Consider the following 26,513-nt stretch of genomic DNA (forward strand, 5'->3'; position numbering starts at 1 on the left):
TCTTGTTCGTAACAGCTCGCTGCTACCCTTTTCAGCATTCCTTTTCACTTTCAAATTCTTTTGATGGTTGCAAGAGCGCTCGGTTTTAAATGAATATATACTATTTGTTCAGAAATTAGAATTCACTCTAAGTGTCGCCTAGCCAAACTGTTAAATAAAAGTCCCAATTCAATGGCTAAACGCTTGTCTTTAATTCCATTCCAACAACTTAATCCTTTCCTACTCATTATCCGAGCTTAAAACTTCTTTCTTATATCTCAACTGTCTGCTACACAATCCAGCAGCCCTTCTACATATAGTAGATTTTCAACAAAACTGGCAACTACGAATTCGCTGTCTAGCGAATTCTGGTAATTTATCGTCGATCCGAATTTGTTCTATCATCCGTACCACCGTCACACAATCTTTGATATAATTAAAATAATTCTAAACATGAAGAGCACCTTTTTCGGACGAAAGAAACACTGAATAAATGTAAAAATCCACATTTAATAAATATTTTTTGATAGATGTTAATAATTGCTGTGACATATGATCACCCTGTTTTTATATCGATAAATGTGCATTTGCATTAGTGTCATATTCTCAAATAATTCGAATCAACAGAACGCGGGTTCTGCGTGTAAACGTTCAATTGTTTTAAATATTTGTCCAGTGATTGAATTCTTGTTCATTATTGTTAATTATGAGTGGCAAAAGTGTGTCTAACCGGTATCGTACAAATACAGCGTCAACGGGGGAAATAACACCAGTTATGAATGGAAAATCTAGACTGAATCCAAGTGGTCTAAGGCATCGGGTTGTACATAAATCAGAATCTGGTCACAAAAATCATTCGGAAGATAAATATGGAACTAAATCAGGGCTATTCAATAAAGTATTAAGTGACGATAATCATCTGAATACACCTCGAATTACTCCACGTTCGACTGCAATTAATGCATGTTATACACCATCATCACTATTCCGGAATGTGATGTCGACACCTTTGAACAAAGTACGCACTCCATATTCAACTACCTCCGCAGGAAAATCAAAAGTAAAAAGTATTGATTCGGCTTCAATAAGTCAAATCGTAGATGACACAGAGATAAGCAATCTAACAGTAGCAGTACGGGTGCGCCCTTTGAATGCTCAAGAGTGTTCTCTGGCTAAAGTGACAAATGTTGTACGTGTTTGCGGGAATGAGTTGACTGTTTCGGCCGGCATGACTGCTGATTGTACAGCAGGCCTAACACATTCCTTTACATATGACCACATATTTGATTCTACAGATCCAGATAATGAATTTTACGCAAATCAAGATGATGTATTTGCAGGAACATCGATGCCTTTAATAGATCGAGCATTTCAAGGTTATAATGCGTGTCTTTTCGCATACGGCCAGACTGGATCTGGAAAATCTTATAGTATGATGGGTATTGAGGCTTTAGACGATGATGCATCTGGCAACAGCATCCCACATCCAGATGCCGGTATAATACCACGTTTTTGTAGAGAACTGTTTAAGCGTTTAGAAAATATGAAACATGCAATTCGTGCAGAGATCGAAATAAGTTATTTTGAAATATATAATGAGAAAATACATGATTTGCTTAGTGTTGCACATTCGGAAGGCAATTGCAGTGTGGGAAACGTGCATGTTGCAAGTACACCAACATCAACAAACGTCATAAATCGACCTGCTTTGAAAGTGCGAGAACACCCTATTTGGGGCCCATATGTAGTTGATTTAAGTATTCATCCCGTAGATTCTTACGAAGCAATGCGCAATTGGCTTGCCGTAGGTAACTCACAACGTGCAACTGCTGCTACAGGAATGAATGACAAAAGTTCACGTTCTCATTCGATATTTAATATTGTCTTAAATTTGACTGAGATTAGTGAGGATTTGTCGAAAAAGAAATCGGATGAGACTGGTACACGTCAAACTCGTCGAAGTAGGATAAGTTTGGTTGATTTAGCGGGAAGTGAACGTATTTCGATGGTGGGCTCAAATGGTGACCGCATACGTGAAGGTGTTAGTATAAATAAAAGTCTATTGACATTGGGCAAAGTAATTGCTGCATTAGCAGATTCAAAGAAAAACACAGTAAATGGATCGGTGTTTGTACCATATCGGGAAAGTGTACTTACATGGCTTTTAAGGGTAAGTATCCCTACAATAATTACAAAATCCTATGTCATTACAAAAACTGTTTCAGCCACACTTTTTTTTTTAATTTTCCCCAAAGAAAATGTTGGCGTGTCATGGGTTTTTTTATTTGTTGACCATTGAATAAAGTAACATTGAAGCTAACAAATACACTAATTTTGTAACCTCTTTAATCATGTCGTATTTAAATAATTGGAATATTACCGTGTCACATTCCATATCAATTATTTCCTTTGCGAACACATCTATAAAGTTTGCTTAATCGGATTTTTTATTAAAATATTATTATTATTTGCATTTTTTCGGCGTCATTCATGTAATCCTTCTTGGGCTATTAAACAATAATTATTACAAATATAATAATGATAACCTCATATTGGTTATTATACGTTATTTGTTTGTTTAAGTTAATGGAAAAAAGGAAGCAACGTGCCTGCTTCCATATACCAAATACTTAGTAGATTAGATAGGGTCTGTTGTGCCCTTCCCTCTTTTAGGGGTTCACAAAGGCGCAGAAATCTGATCATCATGTTGAGCAGGTGCTTCTTGAGCAAAAACTTACTATAAATAAAAAAATATAAAGAAAAAGTATTAAAATATAAACAAAATATCGGTTGTTGTTGTATTAGTAAAACCTTCATTAAATCGTTTTGAGATATGTTGGGGACAACAGGCTAAATCTCCAAAAGTTTGCGTTCTTATTCAATATTAAAATGGTCAAAATTGTTGAGTTTCTTATTGCTTTGAAATCACGCACTCTAAATATTTTTGCAACCGTTACAATAAACACGAGTTTGCAATAGTAAAACACAACGCAACATGACAAAGTATTTGCTTATTGTATATGGCAAGGGTAAATAAGGAAATTTTATAGTATACATATTGTTTTTCACGATTATAACTTTTTTGTAATATAATGTAAACAAAGGTAAACAAGAAATGGCATATACCTTGCAGAGAATGTAGGGTGGCATGTGCTTTTGGAATGTTTCTCAATTAACGCATTACTGTTGGGTTTAGAAATATTAACAAGCCATATATTATATATAGAAAAACGATCAAAAAGACAGCATCCTTTAATAATGCTTATGAAATTCAGCTTTTTCATGAAGAATTTCGCCGTTTACCATTAGCAAATTTTTATATATTAAGGATTGAACCGAATATTTTCGAAATTTGTTTTAATCAATTGGCAAAAATATATAAATAAGTAAAAATCTGTGTAATTTCGTTAAAACTTTTAATAATATTTGAAAAGTACTTGACTAAATGATTGGCACATAAATGAATAGAGGGGCATAATGAAATAGATTTGGAATACAAGTGATATTGTAGTGAGGCAACTTTCGTGTATCTAATTAAACGGCATAACTTTTTTGATTTTTCAAATTTAATTTTTTTTTGTCAAGAGAGCAGAGTTCAAACATTGCCGAGCAAAGACGGCTCAAATACATATTATTAGTAACGTACCTTAACTACATATTGCATATCTATCTAACGAAAAAAAATTTTATAAGTTAGTCACGTTATCATTTCGTTTTTAAATAGCATAGCACTTATATTTTTAAGAGATAACAGGATAAGAATCTTATCTAACACAATAAAACACAAAGGAAGCACTAAGTACATATGAATGTGTAACCAGATATCATAATTTAAAGCGTTCTCCAATATCAAATGAATAGTAAATACTTGTCAATTCCATGTTATATGCTTTTTGGTGTAGTTGGTATTCTTATATAATTGTACTTTACACAAAAATATTTTATCATGTCCCACAAACACGATAACAATTATCTTTTTAAACTGCTCTCAAGCACACTAAAAATATTTATACTCTGAACAGGGTATATTAAGTTACCACCCAGAAGGAAACGTCGAAGATTAGCATGACACGCGCTGGGTCGGTTTAGCTATATTCGTCTGTCTGTATATATCCGCGAAGTAATCCTTTGCTTTTTAAGATATCGATTTTTTTTTGCACACGTCTTTTTATCCACAAGAAACTGCTCATTTATAAAAAACTGAACGATCAAAACCATATTACTGTAAAAAATTTTTTTTTTTGGCGAAAGATCTTCAGGAAATTTGGCGTGGATTATTGTAAAAAATAAGCTGCAATCTCCGAAGAAATTATTCAGATCGGACCACTATGGCATATATCTGCCATAAAAACTAACCGATCAAAATCAAGTCCTTGTATGAAATCTTTTGTACGTAGTTTATTTGGCAAATGTTTTTTGTGGCTACAATGACAATAACAACAGCTTCTTCGTTTGGCAGTTAAAAGCATTGAGAATTCCTGAATGTTAACATTGTTCACTGGTGGCGTATTCTTCCACTACTGTAACCGCTAATTAACATTTACGCCTTTATATACCTATAAGTGTTAATGAAGACTTTTTCCTAAAGGTTTTGTGTTTGCCGAGCATTGTCATAAAATCAGGATGTAGTTCTTGTACTTAGTTTTAAGTTTTGGTTTTAAGAAGGATCTTGTAGAAAACATAATAACAATTTTTAACTGTTTCAAAAACTGTATTTTTTTAGTAACAGCACGTGTTATTGTATTTTATCGTTTTTGTCGGCTAAATTAAAATAACTATTTTGGTCAAGAGTGCACATTTATGTCCTCTAAAAGCCATGATAACGTTAACAATCACAATTGAAGTTAGAAATTCAATATTATTTTATTTATAATTCAACACTCAAACAAGAATTTCATTCGATCTAAAATGATAACGTTGTTTGGCCAACAGCTTGACTGCATTTCGTAACTTACATTTGCAGCTTTGCGGCACACATTTGCATGATTTCGCTTTTGGTTTGCCCCTCAGTGATTTATCTAAAAAAAAATTTTCACAAATAAGTTGACGAGACAATTGAAAAAGTTCTAATAAATCAATTGAATTACTTACCATTCTTTGCACTCTCATTAAGTTGTCGTGCTTTATTGCCTAGCATTTTTTGAAACATATTGTAACTAGGTGTACAATTTTTTAAATCTGTACAAGTAGTAAAATTATAGTATGTATATGTGGACGCAACGGTGGTGTTAATTAAAATGACACTTAACTCTTCCTGTTTTTATACTTATACATATTTGTTATTTGCTTTTTACGAGTGCACTCAGCTAAACTTGCGGTCGCATTGTTTTTTCATTCAATTTTTTTCAACCTAACCACAAATTTTTTCTGCATGTGTGCACATAGATTAAATTCGTTTATAACGTTTAACCACAAAGTTCTTTTTCCCATATGTGTCTGAGAATTTTTATATAAATTATATTGAAAACTTGAAGCTATTAGAGTTTGAATAATAAACTAATAATTTTGGTAATATATAATTTTTGGTCAACATAATATCCATCTACCGCAATTAACGCTTTCGAATAACTTAAAGAGGCTGTTAACGCTCATTTTAAAACGACACATATTACTCTTGAATTAAACTGCCATATTAAGGGCCAATTTCGGACCTTGATTTATATTCGGCAAATGTCTACAACAACAAAAACAGGTTATTTGTCGATCAATGAGAAGCATTGTAATCATTATATTGAAATCAATGGAATGTCAGGTCGCAAGGTCTTTCTGACCCATGTAGATCTTACCCTTGTGTCTCTAGTTATTGGGGTTCTGACTAGTCTTTGTTCGCTTGGTGTAAGACTAAAAATCTAATCAGATGCCAACTGTAAAAGGGAATCAGCGACAAAACCTAACATAATCTAAGTCGTCCATATAGAAGTAAAAATTATTCACACTATTATTGTTATACACTGAACAGGGTATATTAAGTTTGCCACAAAGTTTGTAACACCAAGAAGAAAAGATAGTGGACGGAGACTATAGAATATAAGGTATACATATGTATATAAATTATCAGCGTGACAAGCTGAGTCAATTTAGCCACATCCGTCGTTCTATATATAGCTGCTCATTTGACGGAACCGCCGATATCGGACCTCTATAGCACATAGCTGTCGTACAAACTGAACGATTAGAATCAAGTCCCTGTTTGGGAAACTTTTTAATTTGACAAGATATCTTTGCGAAATTTGGCATGGATTATTGCCCAAGACAACGGACTCTACGAACTGATCGATCAAAATGTAGTTCTTGTATGGAAAGTTTTATAATTGGGAAAGGTATTCACGTTTTTACTTGTTTTTAATTTGTATAACAATAGCTCAAACGTAAAGCCTTGATAATCTCTTAAGTTAACCTAAATTTGTTTAAGTAACACAAATCTTAATTCTGCATGACCACTTCCAAGCTCCAAGCAGGAATTACTAAAAACAAGCCAGAATACAATATTTTTTAAGGTCGCTATAGGTTAATTCTAAAGGTCATTGCAGCAAACAAAAAAATCTACAATATTTAAGATTGATTAAGACTTGATGGAAGTATAAACAATTCGAGAAACATTATAACCCCGCCTGGACACTGTAACTGAAATTATATTTATAATTATGCCTTTCCCTTCGACCAAAACTCACCAAATAAAAGTTTTATCTCACTCAATAATTGAAAGCATCTCAAGTATGGGTGTTATTATTATTCGTATTTAATTTGTTCATATTATATAATTACATAATCAACTTACAGATACAACATTTACATTTTAGTTATCGTTTTTTTTCAATATGTTAACTGTCAAAGCTATAAATTGTACACAAACATAATCAATAACAAGAAGCCATATCAAAACAGTTGACATATGCACATATTATATCATGTACTTATTTACATGTGTTGTCTAATATAGACAGATTTAATGCCTTTCCAAAATATATTGCGTCTATGCATTTTTTTTTTTGTAAATTGCTGTTTTTTTCATTATTTTCACTTTTTTTTAATTTTTTAATAGTAAACAATCTTAATTTGGAAGGTTTTAGTAATAAAAATTATAAATTATTTCATTTATATTGAAAACATTAACTTGCCTGATTCAGTCTCTCTCCTACAATTATTAATGTTTATTATATACTTGTATTCATATATTAATAATATATAAATATATAAAAAAAAATCCAGTTTTTTTTTCATTAGGATGCAAATATGCAAAAAACATACGATTGCAAAAAGGAAATGCATACATCTGTGTGTTACTTGTTTTTGTTGTTGTTACACGTACTCGAACGTAAGCTAATGAATATTAATATATACTAATTATTTTAGCATTCTATCATTTATTGTGATTATTCCTTGTTTAATTTTCATATTCTTGTACATATGTATATGTATGTATAGAAAATACGGAAAATGGTAGTGTCATTGTTGTTGTGCTATAGAAGCTGGTAAATACATACTTGTACATATATACACACACGCGTTGAAATGCATTCATAGAAAAATCATTTTTAAATCTTCACCATTATCCCTGGTACGTAATTAATTAATTTTTATAATATTGTTAATCGCAAATCTCTTTTTTCCATGTCCTTTTACAGAAAAAGGTCTATTGTAGCACGTCGTAAATATTCGGCACTTTTAATTATTTTGCGCTGCAATTCAAACTGTCGACGTTTGACAATGGCGAATTTGTCGCCCCCTTTATTGTCAGTGCCTGCAACTCCTCCTCTTCCTCAACCTCCTCCTCATTTTCTTCCTCGTGTTCCTCGCAAATGCTGTCGTGATGCTTGCGAGACTCCCGTTTACGCATGTAATTGGTGAGTGGCCGCTTTTTTTGTTCCTTGCAGAACGGACACTCTTTCTTTTGCGCCTTTACCGATTTCACTTGCCTGCATTTTTCTGTAAGAAAATGAGAAAAAAAACCCATCGTGAACCAAAAATTCATAACATTCATCTATATTATGCATATATTAGGCGCGTGACTAAGTTCTTTGTTATGTGAACACGCATCGTCGGTTATTCGATGCTGAAATGGCAACTGAGGTTATTAACCGTGCAAAATCTTCAATTGGGGGCGCATGTGCAATAACAACAAGTGTCTACAAGGTCTTACTCAGATAAATATTTAAGTACCGAGGTACTTATCAGAACAAATTTATTACTCAAATTGGGCTACCGTCATGTGCATGGCGATATACAAAACTAATATCACTTAAATAATTCTTCTTCAAGTGCCATGCGTGATAAAAATATATGTGATAGGTGTGTGTGCAATGTGCTCATGATTTATTAAATATACAAAAAAAAACACTTCAATGACATTTAGTTTTGCATTTTTGAGTATATAAATGCTTATATTTGAATAATCTTGTTCGTTTAATTTATTTGAGAGATTTTGTAAATTTTAGTTGTTTCTAAGTCAAATTGTATCTTCAGATATATGTATTTGCATTGAATGTATATGCATATGTCTTAAGTCTAATATAGTATACTATACTTTACTTGTACTAGAACTTGTTTTTATGACACTATTATTTTCGCATTTGGTTTTTTGTTATCTATTTTTCACATGGAGCTTATACTTGCGTCTGTATAATTTCGTGGCTTCGATTTTTAGAATACATTACAAGATAAGCTCACAAGATAACATTTATCTGGTGCTTATAAGTATTTAGTTAAACGCAAGGGAACACTACCCGAACAGCACAACTTTAAAATTAATTATATGTAGCTTACTAAATTCTTATCTTAAACAAATAATAAAATAAAGTTTAAGATTAAATAAATCACGACATAACAGAAGAAAAAAACGTTAAATTCGGTTGCACACTTCACAAATAAAAAATTTTCCATACAAAAGCTTTATTTTGATCGTTCAGTTTGTATGATAGCTATATGCTAAAGTGTGCGATTCGTTTCGATAAATGAGTAGCTTCTTGGGGCGAAAAGAACGTGCGTAAACTGAGGATCTAGTTCGTGTATATACAGAGAGACAGACTTGCATTGCTAAATCCACTCAGCTCGTCATGCTGATCATTGATATATATATATTCTATAGGGTTTCTGATGTTTCCTTCCGGATGTTGCACACTTCGTGGCAAATTTAATATCTTCTTTTCAGGGTATAATTAGCGGTTATCTTAAGTGAAAGCGAGTGCATAAGTTCATAGCACCAACTAGTGTATAAAAGGTAAGTTTCAGTGCAAAGGGGAAAACCAAGAACTACATATACGAGCTAAATATTTTTTATCATATAATAAATATTTTTATGTACCCTAGTTAAGAAGCATTTTCGGAATGAATAAAGGCTTGTTTACAATTTTCTGTACTGTAACGTAATTTATAACCCCCTCCAATCTGGGCAAACGCTTCAGAATAAGATCGACTTTAAGTAAGGCGGGGTTTTTGGAGGTTCCTAAAAATTCACAAAAAAATGTCATTTCCAGGTTTAATATTGACGTCAAAGGCAAATATATTTAATCGCATGTAGCCGTTTAACGTAGAAGTAAACTTTACATACTTACATAAAATTGTTGGTCAGTGTTACAAAAACCAGGAAAAGTAAACTGGTTATACATACATACATACATACATATAATGTGAATCAGTTATTTTCAATATAAATTAATTTACATATTTATAAACAGGTCAATCAATTAAATAACGGATTTTTGAGTCAATTTATGTTTATTGAAATTAATATGTTAAAATACAGTACTGCGTAAAAAAGTTGAATACCTTTCCAAAAATTACTAACTTCTTATACTCTTGCCACCTGTTGCTACAGAGTATAATAGGTTTGTTCATCTAATGTTTGTTTGTATCACCTAAACCTAATCGAGATATATATCGGGTTATGTATACATATATAAATGATCAGGATGACGAGACGTGTTGAAATCCGGGTGACTATCTGTATGTCGGTCCGACCGTGTAAACTTGAGTAAAAATTAAGATATCTTGATGAAACTTGGTACACAGGTTTCTTGGCACCATAAGAAGTTTGGTATTGTAGATGGGCGTTATCGGACCACTGCCACGTTCACAAAACGCCATTGATGGAAAACATATAAATGTTATAACTAAGCACTGAATTAAGATATAAACCAGTAATTTGGAATCGGAAAATGCTTTGGGGAGGAGCATCTATGGTTGAAAATTTTTTAAAAAGTGGGCGTGACCTCGCTCCCTAAAAAGTTTAATGCATATATCTCCTAAACCGTTCGAACTATATGACCTAAATTTGCACTGAATAAATATTATAGACTCTTTCTTCGAAAATGTATGAAATTGGATGATAACTTCGCCCACTCTCTATATAACGGGTTTGTTATGAACTACTAAAAGTGCGATAAATCAATAACTAAATGCGTCAGAGACATTAAATTTGACACCCGGGATGGTACAAAAGGGTTTTATAACATACTCCGGAACTACTTGACCGATTTCAACCAAAATCTGTACATAACATTATTCTAACGATCCTATGTTAGAAAAAATTTAAATTCCATATGATTCTTACACATTCCAGTATACAAATCAAGACCAAAGAATTTACCGGGACAAAATTTTGCACAAATAGTGTCTTTGAGGTATACCATCTCAAGTCTGAAAATAGTATAAATCGACCATAACTGTTAGAGCCCCCACTTACCGAATATGAGGACCGCATTGCCTGGTGCTAACTTGAGATATATTAGGTAAAGTAAAAAGTTCGTTCGGTTTTTTATTGATTTTTCAAAAGATGATAACTTTGTGTACATTTGTCCGATTTAAGTCAAATATGCGCCGTTTTGTTCGTAAACTTGTTGCCAACGAGATGCCAACCTCATTATACCCCTCTCGTAGAAGGCTGCGTCCCTATTGGCAAAAAACTCGGAGAGCTAATTTTCACAGGCCTGGCATTGCTCTGATGGAACACAATTCGGCCGCTCTGGATGAGTGCTGCCTTCAAGCGGTCTAGTTGTTGGCAGTAGAGGGCTCAATTGAGCGTTTGGCCATAGGGGAGCAGCTTGTAGTAAATGATTTCTTGCGAATCCCACCAAACACGCCACCGTCTGGGCTGCTTCCCTGAGCTTTGACCACGACCGTTTGCGCTCGATATTGTCGTAAGTGACCCATTTTTCATCGCCAGTCACAATCCGCTTCAGAAACGGGTCGATTTTGTTGCGGTCCATCATGTTTTTTGCGTTAGTTCGTGTGGCACTCAAACATCGAGCTTCTTTTTGAATCCAAGGTTATGCAAATGGTTCCAAACGGTTTTCTGGCTTATCTTTAGTTCCTCAGCAATTAAATTGCTCGTGAGTGCTCGTGAGTGCGCGTGGTGCGTCTTTGACATCGAAATTACCGGAACGGAACCTAGCAAATCACTTTTGTGCTACACGTTAGTTTACAGTATCGGGCCCATAAACTAAATTAATTTTTTCAGCCGCTTTGGCTGCTTTTTCGCCTTGATCGAAGAAAAATTGTAAAATATAGCGAATTTTCTCTTTGCTGGTGTCCATCTTTGACGAGCGCTCACAACGTACTGAGTCAATCAATCAAACTGTCAAGGACAAACTTTAAGCGCGAATAAACACTTTTTCAGCGCCGTATAGTATGACATGATGCGACACGTAACACTAGTACTATGGACAATAACGCCTCTGTAATAAAAACCGAACGAACTTTTTACTTGACCTAATATTATTGCAATTTGGAGAAAGTCTCTTTCTGATAATAGTATGCCTGTATGTAAAAATGGATTTCATCGAGTCAATACTACCCCTAGCCCCCATATACCATATCGAAATATAATCCGGTTTAGCTCATAAGTGGATGTATTTTTCTTATAATGGTGCATTTTTGTGCCCAAAATAAATAAAATCGGATGAAAACTTGCTCTAGCCCTCATATAACTAGTCTCAGAATTTTCATACATTCATTTCCAACTTTCCACCTGACAAAATAAATATGTGACACTTTGATAAAATTAAATGAACAAGTTTTCTTAATTGAGTGGGAATATGAATGAAATGAATGAAACCTTATATTCCTAAAATAATGAATTGTGATCCTCTGGTTGACGTTTTAACAGCAACTCATTGTATTTAATTTAGCTTATTCAGTTGAGTTTATTTTTATATTTACTGATAGACAATTCTTATTGTAATTTCGAAACTGACGGCGACACATTTTTTTCTTTTCTAAAAATATTATTTTTTTGGTTGTGCTGTGTGCGCAATTAGATGGGCCTTGTTGTGCTGATAAGCTTTTTTATAGTAAAAAATATATAAATAACTATGCCTACACTGGCCAACGTATTTCCTTACAAACACTCACATACAGGTAAAAAATACATACATACCTATATACAAATAGATATATAGTAAATACTAACGATTGATAGGTAAATATTTCAAATTAAACACTTTTATGCAAAGGCGTTTCTCTCTGTCTATATTATTGTAAGTAGAATAGATTGTTTTAAATAGTTGCTTTTTATGTGATTTTAATTGACTTGTTATGAGCACAGCCTAAACGACCACATAGTGTGTCTGTTATCAACAGTCACATGCAATTGTGTGATTAAGCAGCGATTAAGACAACGTGTTTCTAAACTAAACAAATATTGATTTTGTACACATGCCAGGTTATATACATATAAGTATGTATGTGAGTGTGATTAAAATTTATATATTTTTAAATATATTTGTTTAATACTAAGTTTACATATACAATACATATGACATTCACTGAAATTTTGTAAAATATAGACCACATACATATACAGTTGTGTTCATGAAAATAGTAGTGTAACAGGGTTTATATATTTAAAGATCTTTCCTAACATACACTGACTTGGCAAGTCAACAAGCGTGATTATTTTGGTAGAATAGACACTTTAAATTATAAAAATGAAAAAATTCCGTTACTTTTGCTTCCACAGTCTTTTCTATGACGCATTTTTGTATTTTCTAAAAAAAACGAGTTGTTCATTAAAACAGTAGTGCTTGTCCTTAGGGGTCGATAAATTAAAAAAATATGAAATAGTTGCGATAATAAAGTGTATTTAAGGGATTTAATAATTTTCTCATGAAAGTTTTTTCCCAGTGCTCTTCCCTTTGTAGTGAGTAGAAGAAGATATTGTTCCTTCGAGAAGCGTGAATTAGTGGTGAAGCTATAAATAAAATCATAGTTAGATGAAAGCCAGTGCACCTGAATCCAATCGAAAAGTTATGGGGAGATATTAAATCGAGCAACAGCAAATCCATAAATTAAAACACAACTTTGGGCAGTGGTCAAGGAAGCATCTGCTCAAATCCCTATGAAGCGTTGTAAGGATCTAATAGAACCTATGCAACGTCAATGTAGGGATGTATAAACAAATAAATGCTTTACAACTAAATATTTATTAACCGAAAACATTTGTTATTTGCAATTTGAAATATTAACAGGATTTGTTACTGTTTTTCCTACAAAAAAATATGCACTACTATTATCGTGAACATACCAATTTTTATTAATTTTGTTTTCTTTTATATAAATATTGTTGTAAAAAATATATATATATTGAAAAAATAAAACTGTGTATGTATATACGTAGAAATAGCTAAAAATTACTTTTTAAATGTATTAAATTCATGTTTTTTTGTTTGTTTGTATTTTGGCTTGCTTTATTTTGTTTTATAATTAGAACCAACCAGCACTACTATTTTCTTGAACAGAGCTGTATATCATTATACTCGTATACATGATTGTGTTTCTGTACATATATGTACATACATATATACATATACGAGTGTGTTTATTTGTTGATAATAATAATTATTATGTTTTGTAATGCCGACACACCTATAAACGTACATACATACATATGTCCATATTTAAATATCCCTGATAAGGTGATTTAAATTATTTACCGATAGTAAAATATTTAATTTTAACTTCAAATGATAATTTTGTGCTGCGTGTAAAGCGGAACAGGTAAAGTGCTTTCTAAACATGTACATACATACCCACATATGTGTTTACTATTTTTCTTTTTCCCCCTCTCAAGCATGTGGACTTTATACGCTTATAAAGATTTTCAGCGAATAGTCTGGAGCTAGTTGAAGAGCATTCGAAATGTAAAAAAGAAAACGTCAAATAAGCAATTATATAGTAGCTACGTGAACTAGTCCTTCAGTTTTTGAGATATCGATTTGAAATTTTGCACACGTCCCATTCTCTCAAATAAGCTGCTCATATGTCGGAACTGCCGATATCGAACCATTTTAACATCCGTTCCCACGAAAGTCGGGTCTACGTAACCGGAACGAACCCGGATTTGTATCCCGCCAAGGACTGTCAACACGGCAGCATTCTTCAAATTTATTTCAGGAATGTTTTTGCCGATACAACAACAACAAAAACCACATAGCATATAGCTGACATACAAACTGAACGATCAAACTCAAGTCTTGTGTGCAAATTTTTTTTATTTCACAAGGTATCTTCTCGAAATTTTTCAGATCGGAACACTATAGCATATAGCTGTCATTGAAACGGATCCATCAAAATCAAGATGAAGTTATTTTTCTACACTTTTATGCTATTTTAATGCTATAAAAAATGCTCCTGTGAAGGTTATTATGGCTTCGGTATAGTCTAAGTTAACGTTTTTATTTATTTATTTTTTTTAATTTGTAAATTGTTTTTTAGTTTTTTTTGTAGAACGTTCAATTTTCTGTAGGTTTTACAATGCTTATATGTTAAACAACATAATTAAAAAAATATATAATGCATATATGTAAATATTCTTATAGTGATAAGTATTTCCCTCTAAATGTAATCCAATTGTGTCGCCTCGGTTTTTCACCATTTATTCAGAGTTTGCGGTCAATCTTACTTGTACTTTAAAAATAAAATACGTCTATTGCCAAAGTGAGTATTCATAATTCTGAAAAGAGAGTTTATAAACTTTTCAAATCATCAACCCACCAAATTAGGAATTATCCATGTTTTACTAAACTTATTTATGTGGAAAACTGTATTTCAATTGAACTCATTTTGTAGTTTACCAATGTCGAAACGCTTGATCTCCTCTATAATCAAATGAAATTAATTGTAAATGCATATATGTACATATGCACTCATTAGTATGCGGAGAAACCAATGTCTGATTGTATATACATACATACTCGTATGTATGTTTATAAATATAACTGGTGCAGATGTAATATTTAGTCAATGAAAGAATTGACATTTGCTGTGGAATTAATTTATTGAAATGATTTTTTCATAATAATTTTATTGATATATGTATGCATACGTAGTTTCATGCTTGGTTTATGTATTACTGAAAGTTGTATTAATTTCTCAGAATTTAATACTTGTTTAATTAGTTCTACTAAATCCCAGCTCAACTATGAAAGACACATGGAAAAATGAGTAAAAATTGCTTGCGTACTGCAACAGTATTAATAATTATTTTGTAAAACTAAGCAATTTCGTAAACGACACAAACAATTATAGTATACACTACTTGGAGAAAATGTCTTCAGTATCTTATGCATTCCAAACAAACTTTCAAAAATAGAGGCATTTAACTATTAAGGCTAATTCACATAGAATTTTTGCTTCGCTTCGCGTCAGACATTTGTTTTAAAGTTCGATCTATGCTTTTGTATGAGTACGTTCAGATAAAAAGTTTTCGACGCGAAGCCAAGCAAAATGTTTGGCAACTCTCATATTTTTACGCTTTGCCATGCAAAAGTTGCCATTTTTAATAGAGAGAAATACTGAAAGTAAAGTGTTCTTTGTGGCATACCCTTTGTTTTCTTCGCTTCGTTGTTACAGTATGAACTGTCACGTAAAGCCAGTTGTATGTGAACGGGCCTTTAGGATTCTTAGAGGAAAGTTACAAAAAGTGCAAATCTGTCAAAAAAAATTATTGAAAAGAGATATTGCAAAAATTGCATTTTCTGTCACAAAAAAAAACATATTAAATAAATTTTGTGCATGAAAAAAAATATTTTACATGCAAAGCTCTCAATTAGAACAGTAAAAAAATATATTGAAAATAAAATTGCAATTATGTACTTAATTATATGCATACAGGTTCCGACATTGATCGATAGTGATGATCGGCATTCATTCGATGTAGAATAGAAACTTTTGTGTGAATTTTACTCGCATTTTAACATACAAGCATTAATTTCTAAGGCTGGCAATAGTAAACATCAGAAAATTCAAATTCTCAACAAGAAAGTAAAAGTGTGTAAAATTAGTCGTATGTATAGTATAGGTATCCATTAACAGATATAACTCGGTGTTGTTTTGTACCCACAATTGTAACCCCTACAACTAATCGAGATAAATGTATCGTTATATTTTTCTGATTGATTGTAATCGTACCACAATTTCATTTAACATCGAATATTGCAAGTTGTTTTATAAAAGCGTTTGGTTTGTTTTTTTGTAAAAAATTTGCAGATACAGTATTCCCCGCTTAATTGATCGGTCAAAAATATATTGCATACAAAATACGTATAAATGTTCCCACTTAATTGATTTTCCCGCATAATTAGTTAAAAATTTGTGTTATTAAAAAAATGTACCTTTAATTTTTCCTGATTAATTGCACAAAAAACTTTCGTTAAAAAAAATCTAGCATTGCCTTACATATTAGGTGTATTTATTTAGGCGTTATTTATCTGTATCTCGCGTTGCATAAGTCTTCGGCTATATGGCGTTAGAAAGATGACATTTCGTACTAAAAAGGCTTTTCTGACAGTTTTGTGATTGGTTGATTCAGTTTTGTTTGAGCGCGCGTCAAAGATGAACACTAGCAAAGAGAAAATAGATATATTTTACAATTTTTCTTCGATAAGGGCGAAAACGCAAGCCAGGCGGCTGAAAATGTGAATAGCGTTTATGGTCCTGATACTTTAACAGTAAATCATGCGCAATTTTGCTTTCGTCGATTCCGTTTTGGTAATTTCGATGTAAAAGATGCGATCTGGAAGACCAATTATCGAAAAAATCGATCAAATAATGAAAATCGCCGAGTCCAAACATCGATGACGATTGCCCATGACCTAAACATTGCACAAAAACCGTTTGGAACCATTTGAATAAGGCTGGATACGAAAAGTAAAGTAATAATTAAAGCATTCAATTTCATGCCAAAAATTACAATACAATTACAATTTCATACACAATAAATTACATATGTTTCGCAGCATTTTTGATAAGCAGCAGGCATCTCTGCAAAACAATTGAAAACATATGTTTATTGGTGAAGATATTTCAGAAGCAAAAGATAAGATCCTCCAAAGCTTCCGTCAGCTCTCGAAGTTTTAAAATACATACAAGTAAACTTACTTCAAACATATTTTTATTCAGAAAACAAGTTTTCCTGTAATTAGGTATATGAAATAGCATATAGCACGCTAATTGAACAATATAAAAAAAAAATTTACAGTCTTCTCAAATTAACATTTAATTAGTGAAGAAGGGCTTAGTTCGGGTGTAACCGATTTATTGTATCTTACAGATTGACTCAATAAAAAGTTCTCAATAGGAACTGGGAATCTATGTTACAATGCGAAAACGGAGGAAATCCCATATAACACAATTTTAAATTCCATCTGATCCTTTCACATTCCAGAATACAAATAAAGCACCAGTTAATATACCTGGATAGACACGAATAGTGCCTTTGTCGTGTGCCAAATCGAATCAAAACTGTTCAAGTCCCTACTTACCGAATGTAGACCCCAGTGCGTTTAAATAATATTACTAATTTTAGTTTCAAGCTTTTTAGATTTCCAATATTATTTACTAGACATAAAAATCTCAATGAAAACCTTTCTATACTTTAGAACCATCGTAACCAAGTCTGATATGTTTCTTTAAGCAATTTTTATTACCTAATTTATATTTTACTTAATTTGAAGGTCAAATATAAATAAAGAATAAATAAAGCACGCTATTTAAAAAAGCGTATATAATTTGTGTTTTTTTTTAAATTTTCAAAGCAAGCCATTGCCATATGTACCTTTATTCAATTAGAACATAAAAGAGTTAGAATTGAATGACTGCGTACTTCCTGTTTGAACATACGTACATACATACATACTTATATATCTATCATAAGCAAGTATGTATAAGAATCCATATTTGTATATGTCTGTATGTACATACACATGTACGTATTTTCATGCATCCATAAGGGTAATCTAACAAGGTCAATTGGCTTGTTTTATTGCTTTAAATTGCTTGATCTCTAAGCGACACGCATCATAAAACCATGTATGTTCAGTGTTGAATATGAGTTTGAATAATGTTTCGAATACTATGGTTTAGTGGTGAACAAACATCAAAACAAATTGACCTCTTACAGCATTACAATTTTGGCGCTTGGAAGATTCCTTGCACACTGTCACGCAGGCGCACAACGGTTCCATACAGAATATTCATTTAAGTATGTATGTACAAATATACTAATATGTATATGTATATGTACCATATTTTAAATATAAATATTTTTGTAAATATTTTAGTTTCACACCCCAATGCTAGCAATATTTCTCTATGGTTTTACTGACAACTGCTAAATCCACTTGTACTGAATGTTGTTTACATTTCTAGATGAGAAATTTACACACACTAAAACCAACGCATTCACACACCTGTAGACATTTACATACATTACATACATATATACCACGAACAGGTTGGAATATCTACTAACGTTATTGCGTTGTTAAAAAATGCGAGCAGTTAGCTAAGATTAGCATGCTATCAAAATAAAATGTATCTTTTAATCTAAGAATATTTTTAATTTTAGTTTACACAACACAAATTTTATCAAAACACTTACTATATGGGTTACGACATTTGATAACTTTGCACATGTGTATGTAGGCCTCTTTTTATATGTGTTAAATGGATTACCAAAACGTGCTCTCAAACGAGTAGGCTAACATATGTATGTATGCATAAGTCATATATATGCACACACATACTTATTTAAGTAAATGCTGCCAATGCAATGAAGTATGATAATTAGTTGGGTGTGTTCTGATACAATACTTATGTACGCCTCTATATGTATTTATATAAGATAGACTGATGACCTTTTGTTGTTGTTTTACATATTTTTCCACTTTTTCTACCTATACATACTTATAAATAAAAGTTATTATGTTCAACTCTGACCCTTTCCACTATTATTATAATTGTATTAGTCATTTGTAGTGAGTTGAAAATCGTTGAAACATTTAAACAAAAACGTAGTAAATCGATTTACTCTTTATGTACGTAAAAGCAAATATATGTATGTCTGTAGGTGTTTTGCCTACCTTGAACCTTGCTGTAGGAATCCTTAGATGGCGGACTCGAGCCATGTTCCAACGTACCATAGGGAAACTGCTCATAGTCGCGGTAGTAGGTGCTGCGTACTGACCCACCGTACGACATGGTCGAATCGCCAACAAAAACACCCCACACATCCATGTTAATGTTTTACTATAATGTACGCTTCGTGCACTCGGCTTTTAGACTGGATGTTGATTTCAACGAGTTGTGTTGTTGGCTCCAATAGTTTTGCGGACACTTGTACGTGTATTCGTTGTGCTTTTCGTCGTTGTTTTTGTTTAGATTTGGGTTCAACCAAACAATTTCTGCTCTGAACGTAGAAAGTGTGCGTATTACTTTTTCCAAGTAGAAAAGCTAACCAAAGTTGGATTCGTACTTCCTTTCGTATGGAAATCTTTTTAAATTTGCGGTCACTTCCGTGGATTCAGACATAAATTGGCGTTAAACTACAATTATTTGTACACTTGACACTTTTTTCTTGTTAACCAATATGCTTATCGAGGGCGTTTGTTGACTTTTGTAAAAAATATATGTATATATATATATATATGTATACCTTCTCTATATTTTTATATGTATGTTCGTAGGCGTAAATATGTAAGCCTTTTTATATCAATGCGTGCATTTACACTGTTTTTACTTTTCTTAAACTTTTTTTTTGTTTAAATGAACTGAAAAATTGTGCTCTTAATACATCATTCGTTAAATGCGAATCGTATAAAATAGTTGTGTGCGAAAATACTAAAAATCGTAAAAATACACTTTATTGTCTGTTGAATTCTCACAAGAGACTGAACTGAATTTGTTGTCCCGTCCGCTATATGGCTCACCGTTCGCTGCTACATAGCTTTTCGCTTTCCATATACGAGTATTTTTATAGATTCGCAGTTGTTGATGTGACTACTCATGACATGTATATATGCATGTATGTGCATTTATGTGTATGTGACTCTGCTGACTGATTTTTTTTATTAGTTTATTTACAAGTATATTTGCGTTGCGTTTATTTTGCGTTGGTTAGTCTCGTGTTGTTTTTTCCAATGCATCCAATACGAGCACCTCCACCGCCGCAAATGAACAGCACGACGATTTAAATGCAATCTCTCTCATCGTCGTCGTCGCCCCATCATATGTATGTTGGTGTATACTACGAGTTTTAAGACGAAAAAGAGTGAGCGAAGTGGTGTACGTGAGTAAAACGGGGTAGCGCGCTGTGAAGGTAAAATTATGTACATATATGTATATATACGTACACGTGTAAAGCTATACATATGTTGTTGCTTATAGAATGAGGGACTAACCAAACAACGAAGTACTGGAAAAATTATAATCTTCGCAACCGATTACTTTCGCACTAATGTATGCACAATGCATACATATGTATTCAGATGAAAGTGCGCTCTGAGTTTATTACGGGGGGCCTCTATCCACCATAAACAAATATTCCTTAATACTACCCACATTTAGGGTATGACCTCCTTGACGCATTGTGTAAAAAGTTCGCTTTCGCAAATTATTACAACAGAGGCCGTTCATTCATGCTAAAAATATAATTTTACATATAACATCATTGTTATTTTCTTATGATAAAAGAAATTCGTTTCACAATATTGACCACAGGTTTCAGAACAGTCTAGATAAGGTTTATATTTAAATTTGCACTTGCGAACAAAGAGCGGTTGGTAGTGCAACACCATGAATATTCACCAATGTAAAGTTATTACGTTCCTTCTGTGACATCTAAATATTTAGTTACAAGCAAAAACGATCGAAACAAGATTGTAATATAAAACATCATATGGGAAGTGAATTTTCAAAATTTCATAGTAAACTATGCCTTTCCTTACTTTAGTTCATTACGTCAAAAACCTTTGTATTTGTCAAACGTACTCCAAACAAGAAAACATTACCGTTAACCTCGGCTGCATTGAAGCTATAATACTCTTTACGGATGAATTTTTTATATCATAAAAGCGTATAAAAATATCGTAATCTAGATTTTGATGGGACAGTTTGTATGGCAGGTATATGCCATATGTAGTGGTCCGAAGTCGGCGATTTCGACAAATTAGCAACTTCTTAGGAAGGAAAGTATTTGTATATATACCAATCGTCTCGGGCTTATACATAGACAAGCGGCTTCATATAACCCCACAAAAAATTGTCCAGCGGTGTTAAACCGCACGATCTTGGAGGCCACGCCACAGGTCCACGACGTGACAAAATGCGCTCACCAAAAGTTTGATTCATTAAATTTATTGTTTCGTTGGCTGTACGACATCAAGTCTTGTTTGAACCAAAGGTCGTCCACATTAACATCCTCCAATTCAGGCACGAAAAAGCCATTAATCATTTTAGAAGAAATATGGACCAATGATTATCTCTGGTGTTAGCACACCAAACAGTGACTTTCTGAGGATGTATTGGGATCTCAACAATGGCTTGTGGATGATGAAATTGCCAAATTCCAAATTCTTAAATCTATCATTCTTTATTATAACTGATTTTATTTATTTAAGTAGAAGAGTAATAATGAAACTTGATAATATAATAATAATTGAAACTGAAATGCTTTATCTCTACTACGAAGAATAAAATACCTAAATAAAAACCCTAAATACAGATTTAAATACCGTTTTAAACCATTTCTGACTCATAATTTTGCCCTTAATTAACGAGAAAATTTAATGTCAACGAACTTTTTCATTTGATTAGCTGAAATAATCATCATTGTATCATTCCTTTGATATAACTCATAACAAACAAGTCGGATATTCAGGCAGCTGCATAATTCAGTTAATTAGGAAAACAAGACTCACTATAGGAAGAGAGTGCTATTCGATTCATTTAATTTGTAGTTTGATACGCCTGGTTTTTCGATGATGTAACTTTTTATAATATAAAAAGGAAGGAAGACTAAGTTCAGGTTTAACCGAATATTTTATACTCTTGCAACTTGCACTGATCAAAGTTGGATAAATATCCTCAGGTGTTAGCAAAACTTTAGTTTTATTACTATATTTCTCAAATGAGATATAAGTGATATACCATACACTCAACCGAAGAAGCTAAATTTAATTGTGAAAAACGTCAACCAAAGAATCAAAATTCATTATATTAAGAACATGAAGTTTAAACCAAAACCAATTTCATTTATATTGCGCCAAACAATTGCTATAATTTTATAATTTTTAAGAAATCGTAAACGGTTTAAAGTCAGGTGGAATGTCGGAACTCATTATATAGGGTATATTGGAGGCAGAAAAATGGCAGTACTGATTGTATTCATTTTTGACATTGTTCAGGTGTACATGAAAACATATTTTCAAGCAATTTTAGAAATAAATATAAACATATACATAGATGAAGAAAAGTCAGCTGGATGTTTCAAAATCCTGAATATCAGTTATATGGTGGCTAAGGCCAGTTTTCACCTGAATTTGTCCATTTTAGGCACAAAGAAGTTCGAACATTTTTATAGTAGGTATATGGGGGCTTGTTGTCCGATCGCGCCCATTTCCATCATGACATAGGATCGTCAGGATAATGTCATGTGCCGAATTTAGTAGAAATAGATCAAGTAGGTATATGTGATTTCACCTAAATGTTTGCAGTGCCACTCCCATTGTCCAAATTCGACCCCGGCTTCTATAAAGCCCTCTTGTATCATCCTGGGTGTAAAATTGATTGTCTCTGGCACATTTTTACATTATCAGAAGAACTTTTATACGATTTGTCCTAAGCAGATTTGGTTATTGTAGTTTTAGTGGCTTGGGAAATATGTACCTTAAACCTATTAGATGGCGGGGCAACGCTCATGTTTTCAAAATCTTCTGCCCTTTGCTACTGCAATCCCCTGTACCAAATTACAGGTTTATATCTAAATGTAGTGCTTAGTTATGATCTTTTATATGTTTTCGGTTAATGGCTTTTTGTGGTCATGTCAGTGGTCCGATTACGCTCATTTACGCTTTTGCCAAGGAATACGTAAACCAGATATCTTAATTTTTACTCAATTTATCGCTTGTACAGATGCACAGACGGGCGGACGGACATACAAACAGACAGTCACTCGGTTTTCAACTTAGATAACATATACATTTTCTTTTTATTTTAGGAAAACCTCGGAGGCAACTCGAAAACTGTTATGCTTGCCACAATTTCACCAGCGAATATAAATATCGATGAGACTCTAGCCACCTTGCGTTATGCCTGTCAAGCTCGTACAATAGTGAATCGGGTCAAAGTGAACGAATCACCACACGATAAAATAATACGGGAGCTACGTGCTGAAGTCGATCGTCTTAAGTCGCTGAGAAATGAATATGAACGTCAACGCCGCTTGTCCGCCAATAGTAATCCAACGCCTAGAAAAATTATTATTGAAACATCAGTTGATGAGAGTGAGGTCGAGGGATTACGACAGCAACTTGCTGAGCGCGAAAGGGAACTGGATAAAGCACAAAAATCTTGGATGCAACGCTTAAAAGAAGCTGAAGATCAGCGAAAGTCTGAATTAAGACTGTTACGCCGTAAGGGGCTGGCGTTAGAATTGTCGACAGATCAAAAGCATGCATGTCTTGTAAATTTGACAGCTGATGCAATTTTTAGTAATACACTATTTTACATATTACCAGAAGGACAGGTAAAGATCGGTCGTACGCGCACCTCGTCCTATTGCAGTCAGCCGGACATATTGCTTGACGGCCCTTTAGTTGCCTATCACCATTGGTAGGTTAATAATATGCTCTTATTATTATTGTGAACACTATCTTATTCTAGATTAATTTATTTCAGTATAATTGAAAATATACGTGGTGAATTGTTTATAATCCCACAAAATGACGATTTTGAAACGTATCTGAATGGTGATCTTGTGACCGAGCGCAAAAAAATGTTCCATGGCGACCGTTTAGTGATCGGAGGCACACATTATTTTCGAATATCGAATCCGTTTTGTACGAAGAGAAATAAAAATTTGGTGAGTTTCAGTAAATTATTATAGAAAGATATGTTTAAATAAAGTGGATAAAATACATAGGAAATCTTAGAAAGGTTTAATAAAATAAATATTTGCTATATGCCGCACGAGAGAGAACGATAACTGTAGTAATGTACGCTAAAGACAACATCATGATATCTGAAAATATTAAGATTTATGGTACTTGCGGGGTAACCCTGAATCCACAGCGGTGTTTCCTGAGATACTATGTAAAATCGTCGAATGTTTTTCTAATATCAGTCAACAATAAACTCATAGAATCCTCAATTTGGAGAGTATTATTAATACAAACATCATAAAAAGAAATGATAATTGGTAATAATTTATAAGGTATACGCCCTTGACACCAACACTGTTAAAAGAACAACAACATTGACCTAACTGTAACTGTAAAATCTAAATTGATTCCGAAAGTTTTTAATAATAACAGTTTTTTGCTTACACCCATGCTAGGTGTTTGACTCTTCTTCTTATTTTAAAAATTATTATTTTTACACATAATTAATTATCTTAATATAAAAATATTTACATTTATATATACATATGTAATGTTGAGACAAGTGATATGTCCTTCGACCAACACTTAAAAAAGAAAAAAATGGAAGAATTATAGTAAACAATTATAAGTGCGCTTTATCAACATGGTAATGACCTTCTGATAAAAAAAAAACATATACAAACACCTACAGACATATACATACGAATTTTGTAGTATTGCGTATTGGAAGACACTTAACTCGTAAGCAATTTTCTTGCTTGGCCAAGTATTTACTTGCTTGATTATCCCTTTTATATTTAAAAAATTTCATTTAACAATTCTCAATTGATACATTCTCGCTGAACTTTCCCTTATCGGTAGACGATAAAAGTTAAAATAAATAATAGCAATGGACATAAAATAAGAAAAAAATACCGGCATATACAACTTCGATTTTTAATTAACAAATATTCTGATTTTCAACAATTTTTTTCTGCAGATATTTCGTTTTAGCACTATAAATTATAATAGTTGAAATGGTAGAAAAAATAGCATTTCTTTGGAAAACAATATACTCGTAGAGGACATTTATTCAGTCAAATGTGACCAGTTTTGTTTAAATTAAAAACCAATCTGAAATCAAAATTATTGATACATGAACGTTTTCAAATAATTCATACATGTGTCGAAAATATAGACTATTTTACAGATCGAATTATATACAATTCTGGATAAATATCCTCAACGAAAATGCAGTTTTTGTACATTAGTAAAAGAATTTGGGCACCAACCAACTGGTGGACAACCAAATATTTAGTAACCAAACACAAACAAAAATACGGTAATCTTTACTTAAGTGGTATTAAACCAATTGAATTGCCGTTTTTAACATCCTAAGAAAATAAGGCATCATTTTTTAATTTTTTATAAAAACGCCAAAAAGTTTTATAAAATATAACCCAAACACTGCCCGACATATTCGGCATAACGAAAATGTATATGTCTTATATAGGAGTCAAAGTAATTCGTAGACCAATTTTACATATTTTCGGCATTAAACTATATATTATCCCATACTATAAGCTCAGTTAATTTTGTTAAGATATCTAACATATTGACCGGTATATACGGTATAAAGCAAACTAGAGTTTTGAAAATCTATTAGTTATATGAAAGATAGTTGTAGTATTGAACCGATTTTATCTATTTTTGGCATTAATTTCTTAATTTCATTACGATAACTTACATATTGGCCGATATAAGCGGTATAAAGTCAACCGGAAGTTCGAAAATCTTTATATAAGGTATATGGGGGGTAAAGGTATCCTCAAAGATTGACACATTTTCGATACAAATTTCTTATTAGAAACTAGGGTCCCCGTATTCGGTATCTGGGGCTTGAACAGTTGTAGTCCGATTTTGACAATTTTTAGTGCATTTGTCCTGTGCAAATTTGGATGATGTACCTCGAATGGTTTGGGAGATATATACATTAAAACTATTAGAGTGAAACTAAGCTAGTTGAAAGCAATGCCGGTAACAAAGTGAAGTAGTGAATAAAAATAGTGGCTAAAGAACTCGGTACTATTATTTCAAATACCCATTCAATTTCCGAATTTGTTGTAATAATATAATATATATCTTATGTAGATGTAGAGAGTTAAGCAGTAGAGTTTTGTTGAA

The 26,513-nt window shown here is 32.6% G+C and overlaps 2 protein-coding genes and 2 long non-coding RNA genes across 4 annotated transcripts in view; 1 reads left to right on the top strand and 3 right to left on the bottom strand.

Moving 5' to 3' along the window:
- The first annotated feature begins 414 nt into the window (after positions 1–414).
- Positions 415–26,513, top strand: part of neb (kinesin family member nebbish) — a 29,471-nt gene continuing 3,372 nt past the window's right edge. The window contains exons 1-3 of the mRNA XM_036376461.2: positions 415–2,149; positions 23,468–24,081; positions 24,148–24,331. Of these exons, the coding sequence (XP_036232354.2) occupies positions 686–2,149; positions 23,468–24,081; positions 24,148–24,331 (2,262 nt within the window). The 5' untranslated portion in view covers positions 415–685. The remainder of the gene's footprint in view (positions 2,150–23,467; positions 24,082–24,147; positions 24,332–26,513) is intronic.
- LOC138856305 (uncharacterized) lies at positions 566–4,528 on the bottom strand. The gene is made up of 2 exons (XR_011395474.1): positions 2,791–4,528; positions 566–2,716 (listed from the first exon to the last, which is right to left on the bottom strand). It is a non-coding gene; the product is annotated as an uncharacterized lncRNA (long non-coding RNA).
- Positions 4,818–20,217, bottom strand: fok (fledgling of Klp38B). Its single transcript, XM_036376464.2, has 3 exons — positions 19,335–20,217; positions 5,071–7,905; positions 4,818–4,997 (listed from the first exon to the last, which is right to left on the bottom strand). Exons 1-2 carry the CDS (start codon positions 19,486–19,488, stop codon positions 7,649–7,651), a joined length of 411 nt encoding a protein of 136 aa, XP_036232357.2. The 5' UTR covers positions 19,489–20,217; the 3' UTR covers positions 4,818–4,997; positions 5,071–7,648.
- Positions 14,624–16,079, bottom strand: LOC138856306 (uncharacterized). The gene is made up of 2 exons (XR_011395475.1): positions 14,999–16,079; positions 14,624–14,926 (listed from the first exon to the last, which is right to left on the bottom strand). It is a non-coding gene; the product is annotated as an uncharacterized lncRNA (long non-coding RNA).

This window comes from Bactrocera oleae, chromosome 3 (assembly GCF_042242935.1).
Source record: "Bactrocera oleae isolate idBacOlea1 chromosome 3, idBacOlea1, whole genome shotgun sequence".
Lineage (NCBI taxonomy): Eukaryota > Metazoa > Arthropoda > Insecta > Diptera > Tephritidae > Bactrocera > Bactrocera oleae.

Coding starts and splice junctions, on each gene's coding strand:
- fok (XM_036376464.2), bottom strand. CDS start 19,488: ATGGATGTGTGGGGTGTTTTTGTTGGCGATTCGACCATGTCGTACGGT. Junction 7,906..19,334: donor TTCCTACAGCAAGGTTCAAG/GTAGGCAAAACA, acceptor ATTTTCTTACAG/AAAAATGCAGGCAAGTGAAA.